General features: G+C 57.4%; 1 protein-coding gene across 5 annotated transcripts in view; it reads left to right on the forward strand.

The window, feature by feature from the left end:
* Window positions 1–12,485, forward strand: part of TRAPPC9 (trafficking protein particle complex subunit 9) — a 319,931-nt gene extending 307,446 nt beyond the window's left edge. For all 5 annotated transcript variants that reach the window (XM_074316655.1, XM_074316658.1, XM_074316656.1 and 2 more), the window contains 2 exons: window positions 10,936–11,156; window positions 11,737–12,485. In XM_074316655.1, the coding sequence (XP_074172756.1) occupies window positions 10,936–11,156; window positions 11,737–11,904 (389 nt within the window). In that variant the 3' untranslated portion in view covers window positions 11,905–12,485. The remainder of the gene's footprint in view (window positions 1–10,935; window positions 11,157–11,736) is intronic.
* The last annotated feature ends 1,364 nt before the right edge of the window (window positions 12,486–13,849 follow it).

The following is a 13,849-nucleotide window of genomic DNA, read 5'->3' on the forward strand; positions in this document are numbered from 1 at the left end:
CTCTGCGGTCAGAATCCGGTCCGCAGCCCCACAGGTGGTTGGCCACATGGGAGGTAATCTCCTGGCAGCAGTGTGGTGTGGGGGGTGCGGAGAGAGGAGAGCCAGTGGGGACTGTCCACGTCATCACTTCATTCCAGCCTAGAACTCTACTCTGAGGCCCCAAATTTCTCAGTCTGCAGGTGGCCTGCCTGGTCCTTATGAAGGTGTATTCATCGTGACATTTTAGGTCATGCTTTGTTGTCGCCGTTTGTAGCTTCTGAATATTCAGACAGGGAGTAGGTGGTCCCACCTGTGTTCTGCCCTGAGCCCCAGGGGTGGTGTGGGTGGGCCTGGCTGGCCTGTGTCCCCTCCCCTTCCCAGCGAAGGCACTGCCACCAACCTGCCGTGTCAGGAGCCTTGTCTCCTGTCAGGCTGCTGCTGGGACTGAAACTGCCTTCCTGCTAATGAAGCAGAAAACATGGCCGTCAGTTCTTTCCAAGGTGCTTTTAACAATTCCTTGTTTCTCCTGGAAGCAGTGGTGTTGGCCCAGAGAGGTACGCACAGCTTCTTGTTCCTTAGTAAAAGGCTGATCAGCGAAACCAGGAGGGCACTGGGGCGGGGCCTGCACCCTGTCCGCACCTCAGCCATTCCGCGATCCCACACTCATTCCTTCACGAGCATCCCCTGAGCTCACAGATGCCTCCTCTGTGCTCCCAAGAAGACCAGCCTGCTCAGTGCCCACCGCCTCTCACCAGAGTTCCACACCCCTGCATGGCCCCCTCTCACTGCTCTCACCCCTGCTCTGTACGCCCAGCCTGTGTGCCCCACTGCAGCACTGGAATGCAGTTACAGACACTTGGCCAGGGTCCATTGTTTCTAACTGAGTCCTTGCTATGGGCGGGTAGTGAATGGATGAAGGGTGGACGGATGGATGAGTGGGTAGTGATGGATGGGTGACCTGTACTCGTGTTTGTTGAGTTTGTGAAGGCAGAGAGAAAGTATCAAGATCCTTTTTCCTAGGCTGGGGCACGGGAGCCCAGATAGCTAGGCAGATTAGAAGGAGCCGTGGGGGTCACCCTAACTGGGGTGAGAAGGTCCGCGGCTTGGATGACACTGTGTGGTGAGGACAAGCCTGGATGCAGAGCCACAGGAACAGTGAGGGGTCGAGCCGGGGTGGCAGGAATCTTTGCTTTATTTAGAAAGGCTTGAGAAAAGATGAAAAATGAGAGATTGAAAAGGTAGAGACATTGCTTGAGGACAGACGAGTCATTTTAAATTCTTTGTGTTCTCAGAGGGCGTCTTTGCATAAGGCTACCAGCCAGCAGGCATATTTTCCATTTTTTCCTCCCGCTTTTTTCCTGGTTTATCTTCAGTGGCCTGAAGTGCTTTTCCAAAAGGAGATGGTTAAAGGCAGCAGGCTTGATAGTGGCTTTGTTTCCAGCAAGCAAGCGGCTCCCCATGAAAAAGTTCTGTTCCCCAGGGAAGGACAGGGGACCTGGGTTCTGTCCCCCTGGGAAGGACAGGGGACCTGGGTTCCTGCACCGGGCCATCACTAATTCACAGTGTGGTCCTAGGCCTGTCAACTCTGCACAGGGTTCCAGCAGTCCCTTCTGAAAGTTGAGAGTTCAGTTGGATGAGCGCTAGAGGCTGTAAATGTCACAGCTATATGCTATAACAAACAACCCAAAATGTCAGGATGCCCCTACCCATCCTGTGCCTCCGCTTATGCTGTGGCCCCTACCCATCCTGTGGCCCCGCCCATCCAGTGGCCCCGCCCACCGTGTGGTTCGGCTTACCCCTGGCTTCTCCCTTCTGCACTCCTCAGTTCCCTTAGTTCTTCGGTCAGGGAGATGGGGGATTGTAGAAGGGATATAATTGTGGGTCAGCTTTGGGGGGGGTGTCATTTACGGGACTCAGTTCACTGACCGGGAGGCTACAATCTGGCTGTGTGCTCAGTAGGAATGGGAATGGTTTGGTGAACACCCAGCCAGCCTCTGCTGCCAGAACCTTCTCAAGTTCAAGTGTTCCTTGAGGGGAGGTCAGGGAGGGCGCCCTGGTGGAGGAGGTCGTGGGCAGGGCCTCGAGACACAGAGCTGGAAGTGCATGCCAGGGAGAAGACAGCGGAGCCCAGCACAGGGGGCACAGTGGATGCAAATGGCAGCAAAAGCCACGTCAGCACAGAGCCCTCTGTGAGGGGTGTGCAGCAGCTGGGTGCCCCGTTCAAATGCTGCATTGTCCCTTTAGACTGAGACGGCCTCGTCAGCGGCACTCTGAGCCCCTGGAGCGCCCCCCTCTGTCCAGGCTCGGCCCTCGCCCGTGTGTCTCCCTGTCTCCTCGGTGCACTAGCCCTCTGGTCGGGCGCTGCATTTTCAACGAGGAAGAGGAAGTCCTTGCTTCAGACGGGACTCACCCTGGCCCTGCGCTGGGCACCTATGTGGCCCCAGAACCCTGGCTTGGTGGATGTGGGGCAGGACCACAGGCTGCGTGTGTGGTGTTGGCCATGCGTGTGTTTCCTCCCACTGAGGGAAGTGATTCACCATGGTCCACAGGCAGCCACGGGCCACCAGCACACAGCCCAGAGACCTGCCTCCCCAAGCTCCTCTTGGGCTCCCCCTCCCGACAAGGCCCCTGGCCCTATACACCCCATGTCAGGGCCGGGCCGGTGGTACATGTGCTGGGGGGGGCGGGCGCAGCGCCTCTGAGTAAGAGAACGCCGGGCTGCATGGGCCTCCTCTCCAACTCGCCTTAATTTTAATTTAATTCCCTTTAATCTTTAATGAAAAGTTGTAAAAGTAAATTATTTACCCAAGAGAGCCAAGCAGCTCCTCAGGAGCTGTTCCCGACTGGAGGGTAATTACACGTGTGGGTCTTGAACAGCCTCCTTCCTGGACGCTGGGGAAGAGGCGGTCTAGTTTATGAACTAATTAGCTGCCTCAGTAACTGTTAAAGATGCACACATTTGGTGGGCCGAGAGAGCAGAGCTCTGACCCAACAGTGGCCGAGGGGGCAGACAGAGCCCCCCTGTTCTGGCCCCATGACCTGGGGAGCTGAGGAGCTGAGCCGCGCTCCCTGCAGGCAGCACTCTGGCTCTGGGGCAGACGGAGCCAGCCCTCTCCTGCCTGTGATGTCTCCTGCTGTCCCTCTGTCCGAGCCAGCCCACGAATGGAAGGGCCCCCTTCCCAGCACTGCTAGAGTCTCAGAAAGTGGGAGGCAAGAGTGATGGGAGCAGCAAAGGGGGGCTGTGTGCTGTGACGCCCACCTCCCCGGGCTGTGCACTGCTGCTTTGGGTTGAGACTCTTGCCCAGAACACCATCACCCTTCTCCTGGGGACTATCCTGTTTCCCCGAAAATAAGACCCAGCCAGACCATCAGCTCTAATGCTTCTTTTGGAGCAAAAATTAATGTAAGACCCGGTATTATATTATTATTATATTGTATTATATTATATATTATATTATATTATATTATATTATATTATATTATATTAGACCAGGTCTTATAGTAAAATAAGTAAAATATAGTATAATAAAGTAAATAAAGTAAAACGTAGTAAAATAAGACTGGGTCTTATATTAATTTTTGCTCCACAAGACACATTAGAGATGATTGTCCAGCTCGGTCTTATTTTCGGGGAAACACGGTAACCATGCTTCTAACCTCTTCACCAATCTCTCTATTGATATACAATAAAGTATCAAAACTTAAAAAAAATTAAAACATCTGGAATAAGGGACACCGTATTCGGCATAGTTGGTTATCAAGACTTGGAGGAGTGGGTGTGCAGGAGAGGGTGTGTGTGTGTGTGTGTGTGTGTGTGTGTGTGTGTGAAGGTCTGGGGTGGGGGACTAAAATGTGGCTACTGAAACCTCTCGATTGGTACACCTTTAGCTCTGAGCTTCCTAACAGCCAAAGAGAAAAGGTCAGCTACTTGGTTCCCATTGGTAAAGAGGGAAAAGTTGCTGGGTTGGTTGAGTACCTTCCAACTCTCTATGTTGTCATTAGAGAAAGTACATCACTTTTTACTGGATAATTGGAAATGACGGGGTTTCATACTCAATCTCCTATGCCTTTTCCCAAAGGACAGCTGTCCAGTTGTTGTCGGTAGGGCGAAGCCAGACCCACAGCCAGGCACGCCCTGGCCGTAGCTCTCATCTTACATCCTGAGTCTCGGCTTATATATTTTTTTCCACTTGAACTTCTTTGGCTCCATCTAAGAAGTGACAGAGAACCTTGATTAATTCCCAAGCCAGGCCTTGCCGGAATCAAATTTAACTCTAAAATTTAGGCTCACCCAAGATTTATGTCGACTAGAAAAGTGTGGTGTCCTGTGACATTTAAAATTTAAATGTGCTTCAGCTGAGGCAGGCTTGGTAAAGCCCCAAAAACCTCACTCCCTTTGGCTGGTCCTAGGTCTTCGCCTCGTTAGTTTTTCCTGCACTGTTCTTAAGTCTTGAAATTTTTTTAATCCAAATTTAGATATTTGCACCCAAAGTCTACTTAGCCGTCCCCTGTTTCTTAGAGTTACCAAAGGCAAGGAAGGTGGAATTGTGAGCGAGGTGGGGAGGACGCGCTCACTGGGGTTTGGAGCTCTGGGGAAAAATAAGCCTTCACTGTTTGGCCTCGGGCGTCATGTGCTAAGGAAGCAATGAGCAAGAAACCCACGGGGGTCTTTCCTCTTTGCCACTGGGAAGTGACTTGCACGTGTTCCCTTCAGCCACTAAGGGAGCTGTGCTGTGTAGGCTCCAGTGGGAGGTCCCGCCCCCACCCTGCTTCCTCTCCTCCACACCTCGACTTGTTCATCTGCAAAATGGGGCAGCGACACTGCCAGCCTGATGGGACTCAATGAGACGATATTCATGCGGCCTTTAGATCTGCCGTGAGGATCCAGCTGCTGCTCAAGAAAGTGGGCACTGTTGTCCCCACAGGGCTAGCCACAGCAGGAAGTGGTGCGTGCCGGCCTGCGGGGGCGGGCAGGATGCTGGATATGAGGGTCGAGTAAGGACAAACCCCTTCCACCACACTCTCCCCCTTCTCCTGGGCTTGTTCAGATCATGGAAACTTCCTCCATGGTCAACTGGCAGATGCTGAGGGCTGTGTCTCCAAGGCCAGCTTCTGGCTGTGCTGTGAACGGCAGAGCAGTAGAAGCAGCCTTTGGCGGACCTGGCCCAGCGTGTGCCCTCTGGGACCCCACCCCACCCTGGGAAGCAGGGCTTCCCCAGGTCCAGGGGCAGGTGGGGCCTGCAGGGCCCACCCTGGGGAGGCCTCCCTGCCCAGGGGTGCACATCTCCCCCATCCTCCGAGCTCTCTCACCCATGAGTGTCCCCCACCCACAGTGGCAGCCCTTGGCCCCAGCGCAGGCTGGCACTCGGCTTCCTTTCTCCTGGAGCCCCCCAGGGTGGGCCCTGAGCCCTTCCCTCCTCTCGGCTTCTATTTATAGCCTGTGTTTCTGCCAGAGCCTGTCACCCGTGCTGTCGCATAAACGTGGCGGCGGTTTGGGGAGGAATTCTGGGCCAGACAAAATTAAGTCCGTGACTTCAGCTGGTATTAGAAGTGAAGGAGCAGGGCTGGGGGCAGGAGGCAGAAGATGGACCGTGGCTGGATTTAATGCTTTGAGGGAAGAGACTAAGCTGCTCCCAGGAGATTTCTTGCATGAGATTCTCCTGCATAAATCATGTCCTCCATGAAAGCTTCGTCTGCAAGTCAGGGACCCAGGGCCCAGAAGTGGTAGGTTGGTCCCAATCCTCTACACCCTCCAGTTATAGACAGAGTGACTGATGGGGTGACGGCAGGATGGGGGAGGGGCACCCCGGCCCCAGAGCCCACTCATTCACTCATTCACTCACTCATTCACTCATTCACTCACTCATTCATTCATTCATTCACTCATTCATTCATTCATTCGTTTGTTCAACAAATCGGACCTAGAACGAGTGTCTGCCTGGCCTGGGTACCGGGGACACTGGTAAGTGCCAGTTCTCCTACAGCTTCCCGGGGAGGAGGAGGAGGTAGTTAATAGTTAAACCAATGGGTAAATGAGAACTTCAGATAAGGTGTTGAGGGTCACGAGAAAATGAAAGGGGATGAGAAAGTGACGGGACTTGTACAGTCCTGGAGGTCAGAGTCTGAAAGGGGCCTCCGCCGCCTTCCTCCTGGAGGCTGGGGGGCCGCGGTTCCGCCCTCTCGGCTTCAGGGGCGCCTGCCCTCCTTGGCCCCGTGTTCAAAGCCAGCAGCCCCCTCCAGCCTCCCTCTGCTGTGGTGGCATGGCCATGTCCCCTTTCCCTTTTAACAACCTTTGTGACTGTGTCCCGCCCCCAGGGGTACTCCAAGCTCATGTCCCTTCTCAGGGTCTGCAATCACACCTGCAAAGTCCCTTTACCATGTGAAGGGACGTATTCCACAGGGTCCCGGCATTAGGGTACAGACCTCTTTGGGGGGTGCATTCTGTCTACCACCGCCCCTTCCCCCATGGTAGACTCAGGGTTTCAGAAGCTTTTCCAGGACAAGGTTTGACCCTCACAGGGTCAGCTTCCGGTCTCCCCTCCCCGTTCACCACTCTCCAGGTGGCCCCAGATGGATATCCGCTGTGCGTGGTCCCCTGTAGCTGGTATTGGCTCAGAGAACAGCTCAAAGGGAGGGAGGACAGGTGGGCCCTCCCGCAGTCGCCCCTGCCTGTGGTCAGGGGGGAGGGTTCCAGCCTGGGACTCCTTCTTCCTGAGTCTGGGATAGTCCAGGTCTCAGCAGTGTGGCCACTGGGCCCCCATGGAGCCTGCAGCCTCCTGCACAGAGCAGTCTGAAGCGTCACTGTGGCCTGGGACACTCTGAAAGGACTGGTCCCCACCTCCCGTCCTCTCTGCAGCACTTTAAGCCTCATTTCCCCCTTAGCATTCAGTTATCCTGCGTGTCAGGAAGGACCCTGGAGAGGCTAGATAAATGCAAACTGTCCCCAAGGGCCAGAGGCCTACCCCACTCCCCAGGGTGGAACCAGGTGGGTGAAGACCAGGCCGCCCCTGCTGAGGCCACGCGCTATGTGTCCGCTTCCCTGCAAAACCTTTCCAGTTCTCACAGAACCCTTTGAAGTGGGTCCTACTGTCATCCCGTCTAAAGGTGAGGAAGCTGAGGCCCAGAGAAGACAAGTGGAAATCAGTCAAGGGCAGGGGTCCCCACCTGGCCCGGATTGGGGAGGGGGTTCCCCACCACCGGGAAATGGAAGGTGACCGGGGCTGACGCTGGAGGCCAAGGGGAGAAAGTAGACTCCACACACCTGGGCCCTCAGACCCAGGGCTTATGGGGGTGCGAAGGGCCCCTCCCCACACACCTGGGCCGTCAGACCCAGGGCTTCCATGGGGGTGCGAAGGGCCCCTCCCTGCACATCATGGGGAGGTGCCTGGGTAGCCGTGAGGAGCACTTGAGGGCATGTGCCTGCTGCACGGGACACTCATGGCCTGGGATCCCACCCACCTCCCTGGGGCCAGCTGGCCTCTGCCTCAGACACAGAGAAGGTGCTAGCCCACCATCACTTGTGGGGTCACCGCTCTGCTGCTCACCTCACTGTGACTGGGCGGACACGCCTCTCACCCTCCTCATCTGACCGCGGAGGTGCTGGGCCAGGGGACCTGACGCCTGGGGCCTCCCCAGGACCATGGCAGGAACTCCCAGACGTGGGGCTGAGCCCCGCCGGTGCCAGAGGGCAGGCCCACAATTCAACATGCGGGTCTCATCCTTCCAGGTAATTCAGACACTGCTCCAGAGCAGTCTGCCTCTTGAGCCAGTGTTACTGATTTCTTCCCTGCTGCTTCTGGTTAGTTCTCTGAATAGCTGGCGGGCAGGCAGTCCAGGCTTCTCTCTGGTCTCAGCGGCGCCTCACAGCCTTGCTCAGTGGGGCCTCCATGTGAGAAGGGGGCCCTTTTCCCCCAGCGTGCTCCGGAGTCACAGAAGCGAATTAGCAAGGGGTGTTTCTCATGGGTCCCGAGAGAGAGGTTCAGGAGGCATCATACTCACGGGGGAGGGGGAGGCTCTGCTCCGCTCCACCCTCCTTTCTTCCCAGTGACCGAGGAGGTTTGAGTGTGACGGGAGGTGGGGGTGGGTCACAGTCTTGTGCTCGGATCCCAGATTCTGGAGTCTCAGAAACTGCCCCAGTCAAAGAGCGTGGAGCAAGCAGAAATGCATTAACTCGGTGGGCAGCTGCGGTGGGTGCCGGGCACAGGGGAGCATGACTACCTTCCCAGTGTGCCTGGCTCTGAGGGGTTCCTGGGATGCAGGACTTCTAGTACGAAAACCGGAGGGTCCCAGGCACACCAGACTGGTAGTCACCCTGCAACTAGGCACACAGCAGGGAGTAGGACAGACGTGTCCTGCCCCTTTGCCTTCCTCCTCCCAGGGGAGGCAGGCAAAGAAATAAGCACTCATAGCTATGAATGAATAAGAGCCAGTGACCTGGGGGCCCAGGGCAGTGCACCCCAGACCTGGGCACAGAAGGCCTCGCGGGGCCTCTGGCTCCTCTCTGGCTCCCACCCCCAACCCCAGCCTCTGAAGCCACGGTCATTACCCCGGTTTTGCAGGTGACGTGAAGGAGACTTAGGTTCGCAAAGGGCCTCCCCCAGAACGAAGGGGCAGGCTTGGCTCTGTCCACCACGCCTGCAGTGCTGGCCTGACCTTCTAGAGAGAGCACCAAGGAAAGGTTCCCACCAGGAGCTGTGTTCACAGCCTTGCCCCCCTTCCCCATTGCCCGGGGGCCACGGAGGGGTTGAAAGGGGGCACCACCAGGCAGGCTGGAGGCCACTGAGCAGAGGGGCCATAGGCAGGTCCTCAGCTGCTCTAGCTAGCGGCCCACACAGTTCTCTGCAAGGAACAAAAGAGCAGAGATGTAATGAGCCAGCCACCCTTCACTGATTTGCACATAATCGTATCTTTCCTTTAATGGAACCAGCAACCGAAGCACCCTGACACCTGCTCTCTCCGTTTCCCCCTTTGTTTCAAGAGGTTCAGACTGTGCCTGGTTGTGTTCACTTTCAGTACACATGACTGAGGTCCAGCCCGAGCGGGGACAGGGACCAAGGACTGGTGGCCATTGTCGTCACCCCTGCTTCTCAGACAGGAAACGGATGCCCAGGAAGGAAGCCACTGCCCTGCCAATGCTGGGACTCAAGATGCAAGTCACATGTTCACCATTTGCTCAGACAGGGGACTAGGATGGTGTCAGGATGGGCCCCTCTAGAGGGGCATTTCCAGAACCAGAACTCGTGCCTCTTGCGTACTGTGGCCCATAGAGCCATGTAGCAGAGTGGTTATAATTCATTCTAGCTGTTAGCAGTGGTATTGGCTCCACTGCTCGGGAGCTGTGGTGACGTGCCTCGGGCAACACAAATAGAAATGGCCAAGCTGAGGTCCTTCTGATGCCAGCTCCTGTGCTCAGCAGAACACAGCAGCCAGGAGAAAGGAGAGCCAGTCTTTGTGCATGCCTGCTGTGTACCAGGCACCCTTGAAAGTGCTTTATGTGTCCTGCAGACAGACCAGTGGGTGGGACCCAGCTCCTCCAAATTTATCCCAGCTCATGTATCCCTGCACATCCCAAAGTGTAGGATGCAGCAAAAGCAGGGTTTTGAGTGCAAATCATAGCCTTAAAAACAGATGTTGGTAGAGAGAAAGATGTTCTCTCCTCCAGGAAGTCCATCCTGATGGTATTCCACGCCTGCATCTTGTGAAGGGCCTCTTCTCTGGGCCCCACAAGAAGCAAACCGCCCCCCATCACACACACCTCACTCTGTCAGTGCGGTCTCATGTGGCTGAACTCTTGGCTTACCTGGCTTTCTCTTGCTGGATTGTGAACTCTCTCAACGTTGGGACTTGTGCATTTCTGTGTTCCTCGTCACCTTGGCACTGGGTGCTAGCAGGGGGTGAAGGGGTGTGGCAGTGGGTGTTGAATGAATGAATGAATGTTGTCCAGTGACCTCTGCAGCCTCTCCCAGGTCCCACATGACCCACCCGGTGGAGGGTCTACCCCGGTGTGAGGGTGAGTGGGTTCGACAAGCTGTGCACCAGGAGGTGAACACGGGTGGGTTTGACGGTGGGCGTGCTCTAAGGGGCAGGCCTGGAGCCTCTCTGAGGCTGGTCTATCCTGGGGTCAGCCACTCTAGGCACGCTTTTCCCTTTGTCCCAATCATTGCATTCCTGAGACTGTATCCTAGGAACCCAAGTCCAGAATTCAGACACAGCTCTATGTAAAAATGTGGACGTCAGAGCTGTTCATCTACTGAAAAAGTAGACACAACCTAAACATGGCCGGGTGACTGAATGACGGTTTATTCCTTTCGTGGGATCTTCTGCTGCCTTTGAAAACATTCTCACAAAGATGTCAACATGTGGGACATGCTTAGGTCCTCAGGGGCCCAGAGAGCAGGACGCAGAACTGCACCTCAGGTCCCATGGCCACATTCATAAATAAGGATGGAGAAACACAGGAAGTAGACGGTCCCCGTAATGCTAACAGTGGCTGCGGGGGGAGGGCCGGGATTGTGTGGGATTTAAAAAAAAATATTTTCACTTCTCTAAAGTTTCCAAAGTTTTTCTAGTGTGCTGTGAAAGCTTATGATTTTGAAGAAACAAAAGAGGGGGAGGCTTGCGCTTAGAAGGCTTTCCTGGAAAAGTGGGTTTGTAGGGAGACTTGGTGGCTGCTTCCTTAACCTACAGAAACAGCCCCCACCCCCAACCCCACTGTCACTAGGAGTGTGTGTGGCAGAAGCCCAGCCAGGTGCTGCCACTCGAGCTCAGCTCTTTCAGGTGGGAGCACCTGGAAGGCCCCCCCAGACCCCAAATGACTTGGGGGCCCTCTCAGCCCCTCCAGCCGGGCATAGAGGGGTGGGGCAGCAGCCTTGGTGGGTGAAGGGGTGAGGGAATGAATGGACGGATGGACGGACAGGGGGATGGCCCTGACAGCCTCGTGTCCTGTGTCCCTTGCAGATGTGCTGGTGGACGGCCAGCCCTGTGACAGTGAGGTGGCGGCCTGCCGGGTGGGTGACCCTATTCGCCTGGAGGTGCGGCTGACCAACCGGAGCCCACGCAGCGTGGGGCCCTTTGCCCTGACCGTGGTCCCCTTCCAGGACCACCAGAACGGCGTGCACAACTACGACCTACACGGCGCCATCTCCTTCGTGGGCTCCAGCACCTTCTACCTGGACGCAGTACGTGTGGTCGGGAGCCCTGCTGGGCCCAGGTTCCTGTCCCATTGTCCCCACCCCTGCTCCGGTGGTGGGCATGGGCTTCTCTGTGTCAACCCTCCTCTGCCCAACTCGCCCAGAGACCTTAGCTTACTTCTCTGCATCCTGCCTGAGTCCTGCGAGTGAGAGGAGGATGGCGAGAGCACCCCTGAGGGTTAGGGAGATAAGCCAAGTGGGGGGCCTGGGACAGCCAAGAGGATATCCTGCCTGCTACTGTCACCCTTGCTGTTGCCCCACCCCCATGCCCCACCCACCTGTTGAAACAGTGCCGTCACCCCAGCCTGAACCCCCCACACCACCTGAACCCTGAATGATCCAGGGAGCAAAGTGCTGTTAGCACTTTCCAAAGATGGAGGCTGAGGCTCAGAGAGGTGCAGCGACTGGCCTGGGGTAGCACAGCAGGAAGCACTGGAGGGCACTGGAGCAAGGCCTAGGGCCCATCCTTCTCTCCCCTGTGGCCCCACATCCAGGCAGGTTTGGGGGTCTCCTGGTGGCTTTGGGGTCTGCGCGGCTCCAGGCTGACGCCTCTTCCTCCCGCCTGTAGGTGCAGCCGTCAGGCCAGGCCGCCTGCCTGGGGGCCCTCCTCTTCCTCTACACGGGCGACTTCTTCCTCCACATCCGGTTCCATGAGGACAGCACGAGCAAGGAGCTGCCGCAGTCGTGGTTCTGCCTGCCCAGTGTGCACGTGCGCGCCCTGGAGGCGCAGGCCTGAGCCCGCTGCCGTCGGGAGGACGCTGTTCCTTCAGGGAGAGGTGACCCGAGAGCCGCAGGGCCCACCTGGCCCCACCCCCTGGGCATCAGCCCCCACGCATCTCGTCCCCTTTCTCCTGCAGGGTCCTTTCTGGGCTGCACAGAGCCCCCTGACATGGCAGCCTCACCCCTTCCCACACTGCCCACCAGGTCCCCTGTGCTGGAGCCCAAAGCTCAGATGGGCGCTGCCCAGAAACAGTGTCCACCCAGCCCGGGGCCAGGGTCCCTGAGCCTGTTCCTGTGACCCGGGGATCACAGCCCAGCCAGGAGGAAGACAGGCGAGCGTGAGGGAGGGCTAGGCCTGGGGTGACCCCTCTGCCCTCAGAACCCCCGAGGGCTGGTTCTTCTCCCTGAGGCCCCACTGCAGCCCAGGCAGGACAGACGGCACCATGGTCAGCACCAAGAGGGGCCACGTGCCCCAGCCCCGGCCGGCAAATGTCTGGGCCCTGGGCTGTTTCCAGGCTGGGCTTCAGGGGCCGTGGCCTGTGTGTGGCTCTATGTCTGTGACAAGTTCTCCAATAAAGGGCCTGACTTGCCTCCATGCATCGGCTTGTGCAGTGTGGTCGGGGGCCGTCCCCAGCCCAGGGGAGGATTCCAGCACTTGGGACTTATCAGAAACCCCCATGACACACACGGCTGGTGGCTGGCAGAGTGGCGCCTGTGACTGCACAGCCCCCCCCCATGCGTGTGCTCCCCAGGCCAGCTCCCCATCCCCTCGGAACACTGCCTCCATCCCCCCACCCCCACCCCCGACTCTGGTCCCCTCAGCCTCTTGCTTTCTCTTCACCCTCGTGACAATGTTCATAGTCCTTTAGGGGCTCTCGCGGCCCAAGCCTAGGACTCTCAGGTGAGGCTGTTAACTGTGGTTTTATAGGCTGCCTGCTGCCCATGGGGGGCAGGTGAGGGCAGATGCGGGCAGGAGGCCAGCCTTGCCTGGCTCAGGGCTATGCCCCCGCCGAGGAGGGGCACCTAACTCAAGCTGCATGAAGCTGCCCTGGGGCTGTGGCGGCCTGCTCCCTCGCTCCCTCAGCCAGCACCTCGCAGGCCGTGCTTCTCACAGCTGGCCCCCGCTGCCCGCCAGCCCCTCTGCCCAGTGCAGGGAGGGTCTCAGTCCCCACAGCAAACCGTGAGCCAGGAATCTGGGCACAAGCAGCTGGTCTGGGAGCTGGGGGGACCCTGGGGAGTGAGGGGCCGGGGGAAGGGAAGGAGCCAGCCTTACTGGGCGGCTGCCACAATGGGACCCTGGCACCGACAGCCTCAGGGGAACTTGGGGGAGAGACGTGGCCCACGTGCCCTCCACCCCTGGAGTTCATTCCTGTGTGCCAGCCTGCCAGTGCCCACACTTCCCGAGAAGAACAGACTCCAGCCTTGGGGGACACTGGGGCACTGAAGTTCCAAGGAGTCCTGGGGACGGGGAGTGGGGATGGGGCTTGCCCAAGGCCGTTTGCTGAGACATGAGTGTCACATGAGAAATAGGTATTTGGTCCCTGCCCACCAGTTCCTAACACCGAGCTCCTACATCCCTGGGAATTTCCTGGTCATAGGAGCATCTTTTGCTTTGAGGAGGTGACTCTGGGTGGGCTCCCTGGCAACTGGCCACCAGAATGACCCACGTGCTAGAAGCTGGGCATTCTCAGCCTCGCCCCCGTCGGACAAGAGGGGAGGCGGGCTGGAGATGAGCTCTGAGTGGCCGTGCCACCGTGACATCCTCAACTATGGGCTTCGGAGAGCTTCCGGGCTGGTGACCACGCGCACATGCTGGCGAGTGACAGGCCAGCTGCATGGGGACAGAAGCTCCCGCACCAGGCCCCTCCAGACCTCACCCCGTGCCCCTCGTCATCCGGCTGTTTGTCTGTATCCTTTGTCATATCGCTTATAGTGAACCGGGGAAGTGCTTCTCTGAGTTC

The sequence above is a fragment of the Rhinolophus sinicus genome, linkage group LG12 (genome assembly GCF_036562045.2).
Source record: "Rhinolophus sinicus isolate RSC01 linkage group LG12, ASM3656204v1, whole genome shotgun sequence".
Lineage (NCBI taxonomy): Eukaryota > Metazoa > Chordata > Mammalia > Chiroptera > Rhinolophidae > Rhinolophus > Rhinolophus sinicus.